At 41.1% G+C, this 16,559-nt stretch overlaps 1 protein-coding gene across 4 annotated transcripts in view; it reads right to left on the reverse strand.

The window, feature by feature from the left end:
- Positions 1-16,559, reverse strand: part of LOC110983392 (uncharacterized) — an 80,633-nt gene that overhangs the window by 42,037 nt on the left and 22,037 nt on the right. The window contains exons 1-2 of one of the 4 annotated variants that reach the window (XM_087135351.1): positions 10,592-10,899; positions 3,552-3,711 (exon numbers count right to left, since the gene is read on the reverse strand). In XM_087135351.1, coding sequence (XP_086991477.1) covers positions 3,552-3,711; positions 10,592-10,830 — 399 coding nt within the window. In that variant the 5' untranslated portion in view covers positions 10,831-10,899. Of the gene's footprint in view, positions 1-1,941; positions 2,106-3,551; positions 3,712-10,591; positions 10,900-16,559 lie in introns of those variants that run through there. The other 3 variants (XM_087135352.1, XM_087135353.1, XM_087135356.1) reach the window with 3 other exon arrangements.

Genomic DNA, 16,559 nt, shown 5'->3' on the forward strand with positions numbered 1-16,559 from the left:
AACATTTCTTTTGATGCGAGCCAACCCTACTGGGTTACCCCCGATTGCTGAGCGTCATCATTTCCTGCCACTGTATCTCCAGCTTAGTTTTTTTTTTCCCCTCTCTCGTCTTTTTTGTGAATTGTGCATCCTCCTTCTCCTCCGTCGTCTTTTACCTCCTCGGGCAGCTTCTTCTCATCACTGGATGCCAAGATGTGCCCGGCGGCTTGGTGGATCAACCAAATTAAATGACATCCTCGTAACAGCTTGGCTCTTTGAGTGTGCAAGCAGGCCGGGCTTTTGATGAAAAAAAAACCCTCCTCTCTCCTGAATTAAGATACACACTTGACTTATTTTAATTACACATTCCACCCTGAAAATGTCAGGTGATAGTGTAATACCCCCCTTCTCCCAAAAAGGAAAAGAAAGAAAAGGAAAGGAAAAGATAAAGGAAAAGAAAAAAAATCACAAATGCACAGAAGCCAACTTGTGTTGTTTTCTTTTGGCTCAAGATGAATCTCAAATCTCCTTTTTCATTCCTGAAGGTTATCTTGCACTGGGACTGGATTCATCCAGTCTCCAACTGCCACAGAGTACATATATCAACTGACATGCCATGGAACAAGCAGAAAGCATGCAAGATTGACACACGAGGTCCCACACGTAAAAAAAATTGAAGTTCATGTTAAAAGGAAAGTGACTGGTGTACGCTTTCGACATGTGAACTACCTCCAAGATTTGCTTTGTTCATACTTGAGCTACAAGAAGAAGGCATTAAACTTTACAAATTATATTCATTTTAATTTCCTCTGCCTACAGTAAGAAAAAGTACTGCAAATTCAAAAAATATGCGTAGCCTGCCACAAAACCTTATGAATTAGTCAATTTAAAATCTGCAATATTGTGGTCCCGGTGAACATACTGGAGCTTTGATTAAGTCCCACAGTGCAATCCTTTCAGAAGAATCTTAAACCAAATTTTTTAAGAAGTATTTTGTTTAGGTGGTGGTCTTTAATGTGAATTTATGTAATGCCACATTCAATGTGAGTGCTTTTTGGATTGTGTCTGTGTACAACTTATTGCTTTTAACACACTGTCTTTAATAATTATATGTATATTGAAATATTTATCGTTTTAACTGATTGTAAAGCACCTTAGAGCTTCAGGGAATAACAGGCTTTGTAAGTGTGAGTAATATTAATAATAATCAATAACATACATGTACAGTTGAGATAAAGTGCCCACAAACAACTTACTGAAAGTCAAGCAGAGCAGCCTTTAACATTTTGAAGTATGAAATAAAAGTATAACTTTGAGATACAAGGGAACAGTCTCTGCTTGTCTGTTCCTGTAACGGAAGTGATACTGGTTCACTCCTGTGTACCAGTAAATTCAGTCACTGTGCAAACTTGCATGATAAATCTAACAATATTGTTATCTTTGAACAACCTTGTATCAGGTCTAGCCTGATACACCCTATCAGACATTGATCTTTTAATGCATGCTGGGCCTAAGGTACATGAACAGTTACATCGAACCACTCAAAAAGGTCGTTGATCAAGTGTGGGCAAGTATTTATGGGGCACATAAAGAGGCACAGGGGAAACCATTTGCATTTAACTGTTCAGGGAGCTTCCAGGGCAGAGAAAGATTAGGGGCTTTTATTTTCAGAGGCCTGCAAAGGCTATAAAGGCTGTTTCATCGGTGCACTCGCCTATTGGGCCGGCTGGTTCACACCAGATTATGTGCAGGTATTATAGCGATGCAGCTGGTGTCCTGTCCTTGGATGCTGTTTCCTATGCGTGATGCATCTGGGACCATCTGTGCTGGTTCCCAGGGCATCCAATGATTTTTGTATTGATGGGGCAGCACCTCTACCACACACCGGCAACAGTGGCCAGTCCACAATTTACTTACTGCTGGAAATAAACACCCAAAAAACATGATCGGTTTCAGACTTACCGTTTTTCTGGCCACCACAGTACGCAATTTCAAAGATGTACAGTATCAGCAGATGAGAACCTTCAACATCATTTTTTCCCTTGTGGTAAATTTGTTAGGCCAAGATTGCAATTTGTGGCCAGATTACCATCCACTAACCACATGTACAGTTGTTACTAACACCGTGAAGCAACGTATGCTTCTTTTGTTCTGTTGGAGCCTAACAATAGATCTATAAAGGCTGAAGTAATCCTGCTTTTCAAGGCCTCCTGCCCCCCCGCCAGATTAAACCGAAGGGGACAAAACATAAAGCTCATGTGAACCACTACACCTTTTTTTCCCCCCAGAGAGTACTGGCTGACGTCAGGATCGATTTGCCGCATTCCCAAGCTTTTGTTCTTGCCTGTGGACACGCGGAGGGCAAAATAATGATTAAATAAAAAAAATGCCATTGATTCTGACACCACTTAGAGCCTGCTTCATTCCATGTCTTGTGACGTCCACAGGCATGCTAGAATTTACACATGCTTACCAGCAGAAAGAGAGAGAGAAAACTCCCTCCCCCCCAATAAACATGATTCCTTCCTTCCTCAATTTTATGCTTGGAGAAACTTACAAAGATATGCCTAGTTGTTCTACTTCAGTGACAGATCTAGTGGTCCAGTTACATGCGCACCACACAACCAATCACTTGATCAGGTAATCGGAGGAGGAGTACCCTTTTAGAGGCAAAAAGGAATTGTAAAATTGCCCAACTCACAGATGAAGAGTCAGACATCACTTATGACAATGACCGACTTGGAAGCTCTCAATTTGTAAAAACAAATTACAATAATGGACAATAGATGGATGTCAGGCATGCATGAGGCTACTCAATCCATACAACAGCAGAGAATTGAGAGGGCACAGCTCTGCACTAGAAGATGTCATCGAGTCACACACTACACCATTCAAAACTCAGTCAAGGTTTTGTGGCCTTTTGTGGTGGGTTTGCATCATCACACACATCGTTTGAGCATGAAGGTATCAATAACACAATGAAGCACCGGCTACAGCACAAGTACCAGTACACTGCCTCACTGATGGTCGAGTACAAAACTGTACTAGGGTTGTCCACTGGCCAAAACTGACAGATTGCGATGACACTCTTCCTACATGTAACCTGTGCTCCACGTTTGGACCACAGCAATAGAGAAAGATCCTTCTACATGTATTTTGTTCAGCGTTTGTATGAATCAAGCTATGTCTGCAACTTTCGCAACTGCAGATCACAAAAATTGATTACCGTGCTAACAATCTTTGGTTTTGGGCTCAGCTTTTGTAAATAACAGTACAACAACAAGTAAAAAGGTGAGCAATTTCAAAAATGATACCAGTATAGCAATTTATCGCCAAAAAGGGGTTTTCAAATCTAAAATGTTGACATTGCCAGAAATATAGATATATTCATTATATTTTGAGAATCAACCCTTGTGCAGGAAAGTCTTTGACGAATGATATAGCTTCCAGGGATTATTGTCTGTAGGGAGCCAGATATACTCAAAATAAATGAGTTGCTCTCGTCTGCAGAACATCGTGTCAAGGCATCATGCATATTTGATGGCAACTAATCAGAAGCGTCACATGCTCACCTGGCGTTCGCTTCTCTCCTCATCACGACTGTACGACTGCCGTGATCGGCTGCGTCTCAGCGAGGTCTTTGCCGACACCTCCGCCTGACCCCCGATGGAGGGACCATCTCCCTTCTGACTGATGGAAGTGGTGACATTTTGACGCGCTTCTTGCGATATCCTGTCAAGTGGCGATACAAAGAATGGCTTGATTATAATTTTCATCAAAATATGTACTAGTACATGTAGTTCTGCATCCATGTACCTCTTAAATCCTCTTACAATAACCAAGTATAACATTTACCTTTACAAAACCAAAGGTGTACTATGTACATTTCAGTTGGAGATGCGGTGGTAACAGCCAGTTATTTATTTTTGCAGAGGGGTTGAATTGCAGGACAGGCAAAAAGTGACTTTGTAAACGACGAGGCGACGAGGGTGCAACATCATAATTACATGTACATGTACCCCCGCCAATCACATTTTAAAAATTCCTAAAAAACATCTTGCCTTCCTCAGGAGAATGAAGCTTCTCACAAGAAAAGTGAAACAGCCCAAAAATTAATGAAAGCTGCATACATGTGTTCAAAACTTTCCTATCACTGGCGCTGAAAACAACCAAGGTGCAACTGTTTTGTGGGGTTTCCAGGAATCACAACAATTGCCAGCCACCAATTAGTGACACATGGGAAATCGTAATTGAGGACTCCTGGTGAACAGACTTGTCAGAGTTCATGAGGGCAGGTGCTGCAAATGATTCATCACACCTGGTACTTAGCTAGCACAATAGCAGAGATGTTACCAGCTTTAATTGACTTTCATTGGATGTGGCAAGCAAAGTGGATAAGGTACTTCCTTAATCCAGTGGCTGGTCTTTATTGTCAGTCATTAAAACAAGCACCATGTGCAAATTTCCAGCATGTTGACTGCCTTCATGTGAATGCCTGGGTGAAAGCTGCTTTACACCATGTCACTTTCAGGATTTTCACACACAAGGCTTTTTATTTTTTTTTTCAAATCATGCCTTTGTCTCCATTACTGGCTCTGCCTGATTTTCGCCCTTTCAACTATGGAGATTTTTAAACTCAACCAAAAGTCATGCTTTGTTGATGAGCATTGAACTGGGTGATGCCAATTAACACGAAGACCTCAGTATTTTTACTTCATTTGAACACTAGGCCTTCAAGTGGTTGGAAGTTGTTGGAGGTGAAGCAAGAGATAGATGTGAGGTGTCAAGTTTTTGAAAACCTCTTGTCGCCTAAGCCTGCTCTACTATCTGAAGCAACAGTGATTCAATTTATGGAAACTGCCTAGCGTCGTAGAGCATGCAAATAACTTCTTTTACAGGTTGATGCACACACTCACGTCTTGGTACCTTGTATCCATGAACTTGCTCAGAAGAATTCTGCCTAGCCAAAACAGGGTACCACCAATGTGTAATGTTTATGACTGGTTTCTGGCTGATATGTTGCTCAATGACAAATTCTACTTCAATATTTTTTTTTTTCATGTACTAGTACCAGGAGACAGATTGACGAAAATGAGTCAACAAATTACATCCATGGAACAAATCAAGTGTCCATACAGTCAGGTTTAACCAAGCAACAAAATTCAATACTGCCACACACACTGGTTCCCTATCCCACACAAGTGTTGATAAGCAACCCAAGGGATATATGTATGTGCATGGGTACCAAGCACAAAAGCACGAATGGCATTCCAGTACTTCTGCTCAGAACCCCCAAACACCAAACCTCTATATTGATTTTTTCTGTTTCCTCCTGCTTGTTAAGAAAAAAAAAAGCAACTCAGTAGTAACCTTCACCCGGATAATAGCTGTCATGCATCACTAGCTGAGCAGCCAATGCAAACGTACCGGTAACACCCCACACCCCGAGGTACACATATCCTAACCTTGAGGGAATCCCAACAATCGACCCCAGCAACAACCCTCCCCAAATTAATTTCATCCGTAACGACGAGGGACAGTTTCCTCGGCCAAACGGAAGCGAATCACATCCAGGCACTAAACCCAGCAGAAACCAAACAGCTTCCCTTCCCTCAATCTCATTTCTCGTACTGGTCTAATTTGGTAAACAGGACCCCAAGCTCGTACTGTTGTTGCACGATCTTCCGTGACCATGTAGCCATTCCATCGGAAAATGGGGAAGGGACAGAAGGCAACTTTTTGGGTCAAGTGTATTATTGACTTATAGTCTAGTGCCTAGCCTCGCTAGATATTAAGTCTTACTTTAATTGACACTGCTCAGGGGACCTCTGTCTGGAATTCACAGCTCAGCAACCAATCAACAGACGGCACTGGTGTTGTAAAAACACAGCGGAGGTTGTCCTTAAATGACAAAGGTCATTCCAATCCTTTTTTTTGTACTCGACCTAGCCTTGAATGTTTGACGCATGAGGACTAGACTGCATGTTGTAAGCAGGGGATTCGTTAGGAATCCTCTGAACCTTGCATTATGCAAAAATAAATGCACATTTACATAGGCCTACACCACTGCCAGCAAATCTCACCAGGCAGGCCTGCTATATTTTACAACCCTAATAAAGTTCTACCATCACCGATGTCATGTAACTGTTTCAATACTTACGAAATGGAACATTTAAGCAACAGGGAAAAATATCGCTCCCACAGACATGTACCGGTATGCCAATAGAACTGTGTCTCATTTGAGTTGTTAGAAAATATCACACTTTGGTTGGCAACATGACTGTATGCTTCATGCTTTTTTATATTCATGAGCAAGATATTGAGAGTTTAATTTACTAACCACCTGTGCAATCATGTGTATATTTATGATCAGGTACAAATAAAAATACATATATAAATGAAGTAGCAGTTGTACTGGTACATGTACATGCATATTCACGTGCTTGCCTTGAAGTATAATTTCTCCTCTGTTTTTCCTCTTCCAATCTTATCTTTCTCTGACCTCCTTCTTCTGCACACGTGTACATGTACGCACAGGTAAACCCCTTTTTATATTAAAAACCTTAATTTGTTCACATCAACTGTCATTTGTTCTGAGTGTTGCATGCTGGCACTGGGAACATTTACATGTATACTTTTTGGGAATAATGAAATTGATGCAAGAGGAGGCAAAAACAAAAAGCAGAGAGTGTGACAAATATATAACAAACAAAAAGACGAGAACTTATTCAAATGTTGATTTTAATCAGGATTTCTTATTCATTGAAACATTTGTTGTTGTTTTTTTTGTTAAACCGCTTTGGCTGACAACAAACAAGCATTGACAATGAACCAATTTATCATGATGCCCCCACAAATGAATAAACTGTTTACTCAAAAATGTACACGTACACATGTAAGCCATCTTCTTTCACTGACTTCAAAAAGTGTGCCAATTACTTCAATTCACTTGGCCCAACATCCATGTCGCAAACGCTGCCAAGTATACTGTCTTTCAGCAGATGCTCCACAGAATTAATGCTTCTGTCCAGGTTTTTGCCACCATGGAGAAGCTACATGTAGATTTGGATGGCAATCACGTTTACAACCAATCTGTGGTTAAGATCTTGGAGCCGTCCCACAAGACCACCTCGCACAGCACTTCTGTATACATGTACTTCGTCTCCCTTGGTGCACTGTATGCTGAGGCCATCTCGGAGCTTCCAGACCAAAACAGTCCGTTCTTTTGGTTCCCCTTGGGGCAGTGTACATGGACGTGCATGTAATTCACTGACCAAAACCAAAGCGGCGGTATTACTTTTGATACATTACCACAAATCGACCCTCAGTTCTTTCTTTTCCTTTTTTTCCCCCCCATCCTCTTTCTCTTTGGATTGCATCAATTTACATGTGCCGCGGCCGAGGAATACTGTAGGAACGGAGAAAATTCTTCAGGCGATTCCAAAAAAAAGTAATGGGAAATACTTAAAGGAGGCAAAGGAGAAAGAAGGTTTTTGGTGCTGGGGAAAACAGCCAGAGAAAAAAAGTTAAAGAGTCTGCCTGGAGATGCTGTAATCATTTTAAATCATTTGTCTTTGCCGTGTATTTTATAGGCTTAAATGGTGCCTGTCTGTTGGTGGGTTTTTTTTTTCAGTTGGGGGTGTTGGATACAGGAAATTGAGGGAAAGCCCCTTTCTCTCTGCCTTAAGATATATTTTCTCTTGACAACAATGGAGTTTTGTAACAGAGAATGCTGAAAGTCATCCCTGACTAGCTCATTTCTAAATGTCTACAGCTGCTATACAGAGTGCACAGCGTACTTATATGTAGATACATGTACATGTATATATATCTGGTGGTCAGTGGGCACATACACGTATGTATACATACCCAGTACCACTAGAATATTTATTTGGTTGCTTTCACAAAATAGTGAAAAAAAAATCTCTATTAGGCGCTACATGCAGAGCTGGAACATGCAATTTATGCCTTCAGAAAGATGCGCTGACAACATTCAAGTACACCTCTGCATATACATGTACCTCTTGTACGGTGTACATGAACACAGACAGGCACACAGACAGGTACACAGACAGGTACATTTCATCTCTCATCAGAGTGACAATTTGAAGAGGCAGCCAGCTACATGTACTAGTAGGTGAATAAGGAAAGATCTTCCTGTGACAATAAATACTGTAAAGGCCACAATGTGAATGTCACACTTCCACAGAATGTTGAGATTTTGAGATTTGCTCTGCAAACTGTGCTATAATGACTGTAACATATCCTTTTTATAAAGAGAGAATGCTGTGTACATGTATTCTACGCATCCAACATCAAATCTAATCTGAATCTATTTTAAGCGTCATCAGGCAAAAATTGGAAATGTAATAAACCTGAGTGAGCCGATTTTTACCCGTTACCGATGCCAACAAACCCCAAATTAATTTTCCACTTCATTTTTTTGAAGCACCATGCCATTAATGCCCGCAGGCCTGCGTTATCTATCGCAAACATCAAATCCGGTCCCGATGCACAAGGAAAATGGTGGGGGGGGTGCAAATGAAAGAAAAACCTCAAAGAAATGTTTGGCTTGCATTGCCTGTTAAAGCAATGATACAGGCCCGGAGCAAGAAGTTAGCGTCTCTTTGGAATCTTATTATATGACGGCCACGTCAAGCGCAACGTCAGTGAACCGAACATTGGGCAGGGCAGCTATTATAGTCATGGAAGCAGCAGAGTGCAGCAGCCCTCAGAGAGAGGGCAATTTATACAGACTTGCCAATGACTGCAAGATGGACCGTGCACCAAACACACTGACAGAGTCACGACAGTATTTATATCAGGCACCTGCAATTAAAGACACGTTCTCCTTCTTGTGCGCTATAAAGTCTGCGGAATACGGGACACACTGCAGACCTTGCCAACTCACTTTACGGCAACATGTACATGTACCTTGACTTTCATTTCTAGTCCCGCTGACTTTATAAGAATGGAAAGTAGATTTATGAAATCCTACCTGATCTGAACACAAAAAATATTAAACATCGAAAGACACCTCCTCTGAACAAACAAACAAACATACCTTCTCCTCTTTTCTTCCAATTGTTCCTTCTCCTCTAAACTCTCTACTAGTTGTCTAACTACACTACGGTGTGTGCATGTATGTCTGCCTGTATGGCTGGGTATGGGTACCTTTCGATGAGCTCAATCACCACTAAGTGGGCAATCAGTTGCTCAGCCCCTTCAACGTGAAAATGTGCACAACATCTGCGCACTCAGCCGTATACGGGGACACATGTGAATTTGCCTTAAGAGGGCACATACAGACTTAGTTTTATGACTGTCACTGCCCAGCCAAATTCATACTGGTACTTATCGTACATGTGTTTTATAAGGCACTGGTGCAAAGGTGTATTTTCTATACATGTACCAGGTTAATCAGGTTTACGACAAAAATTACATGTAGATGCCATTACTACAGTGATAACCCACTTTTAATTGCGTGCAGCATGTACGTACAGTACATGTATGGGTACCTGTGTGTTAAATAATACCTCTTCAACCACATCAGACTGAGGTTCCGGAATAAGCCATTTGTGAGATAAATTTCAATAACTCTGGTACACTGAGTTATCTTATTGCACATAAACATAACAATTTGAATTCCACAGACTAAAGATACTGTTGTTATACCTCGTGATTCGGGGCAAGCTTTTGCATAGCGACCACCATCTCTGGAATGGACTGATTCCTTTGTGCCCTTCTTATCCATTGAGAACAGTGTATTGTTGTAAGGTGTCTCTTATGTAACTAAGGAAAAGCTTGCCCCGAATCACGAGGTATAGCAACAGTGGCTTTAGTATGGAGAATTCCAATTGTTATGTTCACGTGAATTTAAAGAAGTCAGTGTACCAGATTTTATTCAAATTTAACTCGCAAAAAGCTTATAGATGCAGCTTTTTTTTCCTTTAGGGTTGGATTGTACAGACAATTGCAGACACACATTGTCCAGTCAAGGAACTAGACCAGCTTTATTATGATTATACATGTACATGTAAGCTGACAACAACTTCATATCCATAGTCTGCTATCCACTTGTTCAATATTGCTCTCGTCAGGATCTATCACCCTTCAGGAGTAAAAGATCGAACTGCCCACAAAATATTGAGGCAGTGCGGCAATAGAGGGCACTGTTGCAGCTCTTGCAGAGAAAAAAAAGATTCACTTGCATGGTTGAAATCGATGCATGCACTGACCAGAGACGAAAGATTTTTTTTTTTGGCCTTAGGAATGCTGTTACTTGCCAAACGACACAAGTCAAATGCAAGAAATAAATTTATGGGAATACATGTAATATTTTTGCTGGTGAATGAATGACTCGTATAAGTCACAAGTCATCAGTGTTCAGTCCTCACAGTTGACTCTGAGTCCTTTGCCAATGTGACTCAAGTCAAGTAAATGATGCCATGCAAAAATGCGACTTGAGAAGGACTTAATTGAGTCTGAGTCTTGGACTCCAGTCCTACTACATGTACAATCTTTCATAATGAAGAAAGTGGTACAGGTGTGGTGATGAGTATTAAAGTACACATTCCATTCAAAATACTGAGAGAAAAATCAAAAGACTTACCAGTCCCCTGCTACAATGATCCAAAAGACACGAGGTCTGGTTATAAATACATTTATTTCAGGCAAAAGAGGGGAAAAAAAGAGGAAATAACAAGTTTTCCACGTGTAGTGTCCGATGGATACGGCTTTCACTTTGACAAAATGCTGACTGCACGTGTGCCACAGGACTGCCGGTCTCGTCACGTGTTCCCTGTCTATGCATGTACATGTACACTGTACTGTACATGTGTACATGTACATGCATGCTTGAATGCCTGAACAATACTTCAGCGAGCACGTGCTAAGTGTCCCAAAGCCCCATTGAAACAGAAAGTGAAAGACATGTGAGGATATTTGTCCCACCAAGCCATGGATAGCAGTACAGCAGTAAAAAAAAAACAATTCCATGCTAAGATCTAGACCTTCAGATGGGTGATTTGGAAAAGTAAATGGGAGGGGGGGCAAGGGATGGGCTCTTTCATTTTGGAAGAGGGATACTGCATTCCCCAACCATGTGTCACGTGTGATGACCATCTGAACAAAAATTCCACTACACTTTGCATTTCTTGGTAAAACCCGTACAATGCCTCCAGGCTAATGCACTTAGCAATTTCTTCATGGTGCGATGTCAGCCATTGCAAAGTGAATATTCTCTTAAAATTAACTGACTGAAGAGTTCTTCAATATTTCTTTGAAGTCGTTTGAATTCAGAGGCAAACAATGCCCATGAGTACAGAGTCATCAACATGCACTTGACACGCAATATCAATTGAACACTTGCTGAATAACTGAAGTTAAGGGGAGTACAATAAAGTTAAACTGGAGCAGATTTAAATGGTGAGAATCCATCTCCGGGGGGGGGACTCAAACCATGTTCACAAATTCCAAAAATTAACTTTTTAAAAACACAGCACAACTTCTTACTACCCAGTCACACATGAAATAAAAACTGTGTGTTTCTGTCCAAAAAATGCCACAAAATACATCTGCATGGTACCCCAGGTACACTGTACATGCACATGTAACCTTTTTGTGCTTATATGTACAGTCGCATTGTGCGACGGTGTTGTGAATGGTATAAGCAGTTTTGAGTGGAATTAGTGTGTCAAAATGCACAGGAACCCAGTTCGAAACAACCCAGTACATGCACATGACTAGTGAGCATGGACTGGTATCACTTCCTGTTATCATGAATCAATCGTTTCTGCTTATGAAGAAAGGAAACATTAGCAACAAGATCTAATCTTAATCGCCACAATTCAACCATGACCACTTCCAGTTGAGTTCAAAGTGAATGAACCACATTCTGGCACCTGCTCATGAGTCGTACACAAATCCAATATGCCTACATTAATTTAGTAGGCTAACACTGTACAGCTGACTGTGCATGTAAGATGGGCTACTGGAAATGTTAAGACCAGTTTTATTCAAACAACTTTCATAAGGCATTTTTAAAATTTAAACAAAATTGTGTGTCAGTCTACACCTGCATGTTATGAGACCACCCGTTACATGAACATTTTGTATCTACCCGTGGACATGCAATCTTGCTGTCTTACCGGTACGTATACTAAGTGCCAAGTAATGATAAGTACTGGGTATTATAATAAAAGCGACGGTTTACAAGGTACGCCCTCTAAATAAATCCGAAAACAGGAATTTTTTTTTTGGAATGATTTTAAAAGGGAGTTTCTTATGAATGCTGCAGAAATACCTCTCTGTGGCCCCTTGACATATGCTGAGTGAGCGTATGCCTTATCTAATTAGACAGCAGTACAATCTGTAGTGTACTTATTCATATTTGTCACAATGGCATACTTTACAATGGATGCAGCATCTCTTACACGGGTGATATCAACCTTGCAAATTAATAAAACACTGCCCTCCCACTGTCATGCTACATTGAGACCATTAAAACAGCTGAAGTATTTCATTCTGTGCAGCGTGATTGCCACACATGGAAGAAATGACTGTCATTTGCTTTTATTCCGTGTTCCAGTGCATTCCGACATTTCCCTCTCCCTAGCACCCTGGAGACATTACAACAGTAAAAAAAACACACTAAGCACGTACATACATGCACATGCACCCAAACATGTAGGCACCCAAAGCCCACACAACATGCTTCCATGTTCTGTGGATGCAAAAATTGTACACATTGTATTCTCTCAAGAGGGGCTTTTTTGGAAGAGTTCCAAGTTCAGGAACAGGACACAGGGCTGTGCGTTAGCATAATTGCCGGGCAAACAGATTCCCACAATAATCCACCAGTCTCCCACTGCTGGACATTTTCTTGGGAACTGAGAAATCTGCCAAGCATTTCTTGCTTGGGGTGCAATTGCCGCAGGCCTTCAAATTTTATTAGAAAAGAACCCTCACCTGAAAAGACATATTCCTCAATACTGAGTCATCCACTGAATTGCTTAAGAGATTCTCTTTTTTTTGGTTGCTCAAAATTAGTCTGAAGTAAAGAAATGCAATTCACTTCAATCCAACAGTACGCGTACATGTAAATGTACGTAATTGCAAAAAGAAAAAAAAAAAAAAGAAAAAAAAAGAGATGTACAGGGGCAAAGAAAAACCATTGCCATGGATGCCACTTACAAATTCAATTTTTTGGGTTTGTTTCCATGGTGATGCAGTTATTGCCAAACAATGAAGTCTTACGCAGGCGACTGCAATTTCATAGAGGAAAAATAATACTGATGGTGGGGCGAATTTATGAGAATGGGGAATTCATCATTCCTGTGAGCTTACTATGAAGAACAGTCAAAACTTACAGAGGGAATGCCGTAAGTGCAAATGCCTGGTCCGTGGTAACATATGCACCCAGTCTCCCTTGAGAATGGTTAAACATACATGTACCTCAGCTCTGTGCCATCCTGCACTACAGAAGGTCGTCCATGCAAATTGCCCTAGGCTAGTAAAGAGCTGAGTACTTATTTTTTGCCGTTTGTTTGTCAGACTGATTTCATCCCAATCTCTTTCTCTCTCTCTCTCTCCCAACCCCAACTTTGGGCACTGGTACATGCCGAGGAAGTGTCAAATTTAGGGCTCAGCATCGCACCACTGTGACAAAATTATTTGTGTCAGCTGGGGAGCAGTGTTGGTTATTATGGGAGCGATTATGCCAACATTTTTTTTGGTGCTCTGTGTGAACAATCCATTTTACCAGGAAAGAGAGAATGAACCTGCACAATACTGTTGCAGAGGTCTGGTAAAACTCAGGGGAAGTCCTGATCAGAGTAAAATATGTATTGAGGATCTATTGAAACTGTAATGAATGAACCCAGCCTCCTCTGAGCACAAGGATTTACCCTAATGCCCTGAAGGGAACTGATGTACTGCGTCAACAATGTGTAGGTCTACCAGTATCAGTTGGGTAAAAACTTATGATTATCAAACGCATGCCACAAGCCTCCAAATGTAGCCTCACCCCTTAGAAAGGCAATAAAAAGTTACATAAATAATTTTCAAATCTTTGTGCCCCCCCAAAAATTGATTTTCCCCCCCCCTCAAAAAAATGGTTCTTGATCTGCCCTTAGGGGTACAGTCCCTTAATTCAAGCCCCATTGAAAACAGTGTAAAATCAGCACTGTTCAGGGCCCAATAACATGCCAACATCCATGAGATTTCTGAAACACAAATGAAATTCTTGTCTGGTCACTAATCTTTCAATTTCGTTTCAATTTTTTGTGGGTTAACCAATTACATTTTTAATTATTCCCCCAAAACAAAATCACCCCCCAAAAAGTGATTTTTCCCAAGTCTGATTGCAGCCATTTTTCAAGTGGCAACCCTAAACTGTCTCGGGCACTTAGGACCATTTTTCAACCGTATTTTTTAGACATTGTGCTGTCATATGAAAGCTCAAAGACCCAAAGGTGTTGATCCTGGCGACGATTTACACAATCTCACCATTTTGGGTGCCAAACAATCTCCTTTTTCAAAAGATACTGTGGGGGCACTTTTAATGCTAATGAGCTGGCCAGAAATTCTCACTTGAATAAGTGGTCTGCACCCTTAGGAAGCATGATCATCCACAGGATTTTTGTGGAACTACGGCGATTCCAAATACATCTGCTTGTGTAGTGACTGCACTCAGGAATGATTCTACATACATATACACGGGGTTCCTAGCATTTCATGGGAACAAAATTCCCTGATTTTCCCCCGATGGAAGTTACAAATTTCAGGATCATCAATAAAGAGTAATTGCAGATTATAAAGTTATAGGTGCACCGCAGCTACCCGGTACATTGATACAGAGAGAAAGACGCATTTACCACAAGCACATACCACAAAAGCCATACAATCATCCAGAGGATTCGCTGTTTGGTATGGACACCAGGCAAGAAAGTTTGACCACTGGACAAACAAACTTCCCGGATTTGTGGGACTTTTTCTCATATTCCCTGACAATTTCCAGACTAAAAAAGGGGAAGTCATTTTCCAGGTTTTCCCTGATTTCCTGGTTGTCTGGGAAGCCTGTATACAGTATCCCCCCACCTGTGTGGAAGTTTCTGCCCCACTCAAGCAGGTGCTCCCACCATTTGAACTTTTGAAATATGCACAACCTATGAACAAGTATTGATACCAATTCATCAGCTTTCATTGTCTCCTTGAAGAAAAGAAGCACACAGCCCTCCCTATGTGCCCCATCTGATATTGTCCTGTATGGTAATTCAAAACTGGCATTCAATAAACTTACGCAACCAAAAGCTTCCATAATCATTTGTCTGTGTAAACATTACATGTAAATGACATTGCTGAAGTGGTATAATCCATGCACAGAAGTCACATGCGCTCCTGAGTCCTGCATTTGAGGTACATGTACACGCGCAGACTCTACATAAACACATCACTGGAGGAGTGCTATGAGTGCACATGTACGACTGGCACATGACAGAAGCATACACGTCAACTCAGTGATGTCTTCTGGTAGTGGAAACCTGACTGGCCTGTATCCGCTCCGAGCAGGAACAAAAGAGGGCGTGTTTTGAAATGAAACTGACATTCTTTTGGTACGCATTCATTGCATAGGTGTGCAAGTTTATGCGCATTTGACGCGGAGCATGCTGAGAATGTGCAACGAATTTAGTCTGGAACGCGTAGTCTTCGCAAGCACGCTGGATGCAAGCAAGAACCTGAACGGACAAGTCAGTACCATCTGTCTTTCTTTCATCGGTGAGGATTCACTTCAGCTCAGGGCAGATAGTGGTTTCGCAATCATCATATGTGTACTAATATTTCCATAGTGGCTCCCTTCATCACATTAAATTTACGATTGCTGACAGACCATCTGTCATCCGTTTCAGTGGAGGATGTGTGGTTTTCATTAACTGCCTATCTCGTTAACCACTCTGTTCATGCTTATTAATGAAATGTACTTGGCCAATTATGCGCTGTTTTCAAACCATAACCTGTGCATAATTGGGATGTGCACATTCGGACCTTGTACTTTTCTAGTGAAAGTACATGTACTGGTGTAGTGAACCTGTACCATGTACATGAATGTTTGTCGCTCTTCAAACCCTGATATCCATGTGTACATTCGTACCAATTACGGCCCTAGACTGAATTTTTTTAAAGAATCGCAGAGCTAAAAATATTGAACTGATTAATTTTTGAAACCCCATCAACTTGGAATGCACAGGGAAATTTCTGGAAATAAAAACTAGTGGAAAATAGCACTTTCACAGAAAGACCATTTCCCAGCTGAATAACTTTGTTTTGACAGGGGTTGGGAGGGGGTCGGAGATGTTTAAAACTCCCCTGGCATCCCTAAGAATGCCTAACACGTTCTGTTCATGATCAAGGGAATTACCATAACAGCACCAATCTAATCTGATAACAATAAGTATACATGTATGTCAAGTCAAGGCACTGTACTTGTATGTATCACAGTGCATGGGAATCTATTCAGTGGACCAAAAAATATCACAAGCGTCTCCTCTTCTTGCCATGCCCATTAAATTTCATGTATGGTG

This window comes from Acanthaster planci, linkage group LG04 (genome assembly GCF_054643075.1).
Source record: "Acanthaster planci isolate LZ-2023a linkage group LG04, COTS_SCS, whole genome shotgun sequence".
Lineage (NCBI taxonomy): Eukaryota > Metazoa > Echinodermata > Asteroidea > Valvatida > Acanthasteridae > Acanthaster > Acanthaster planci.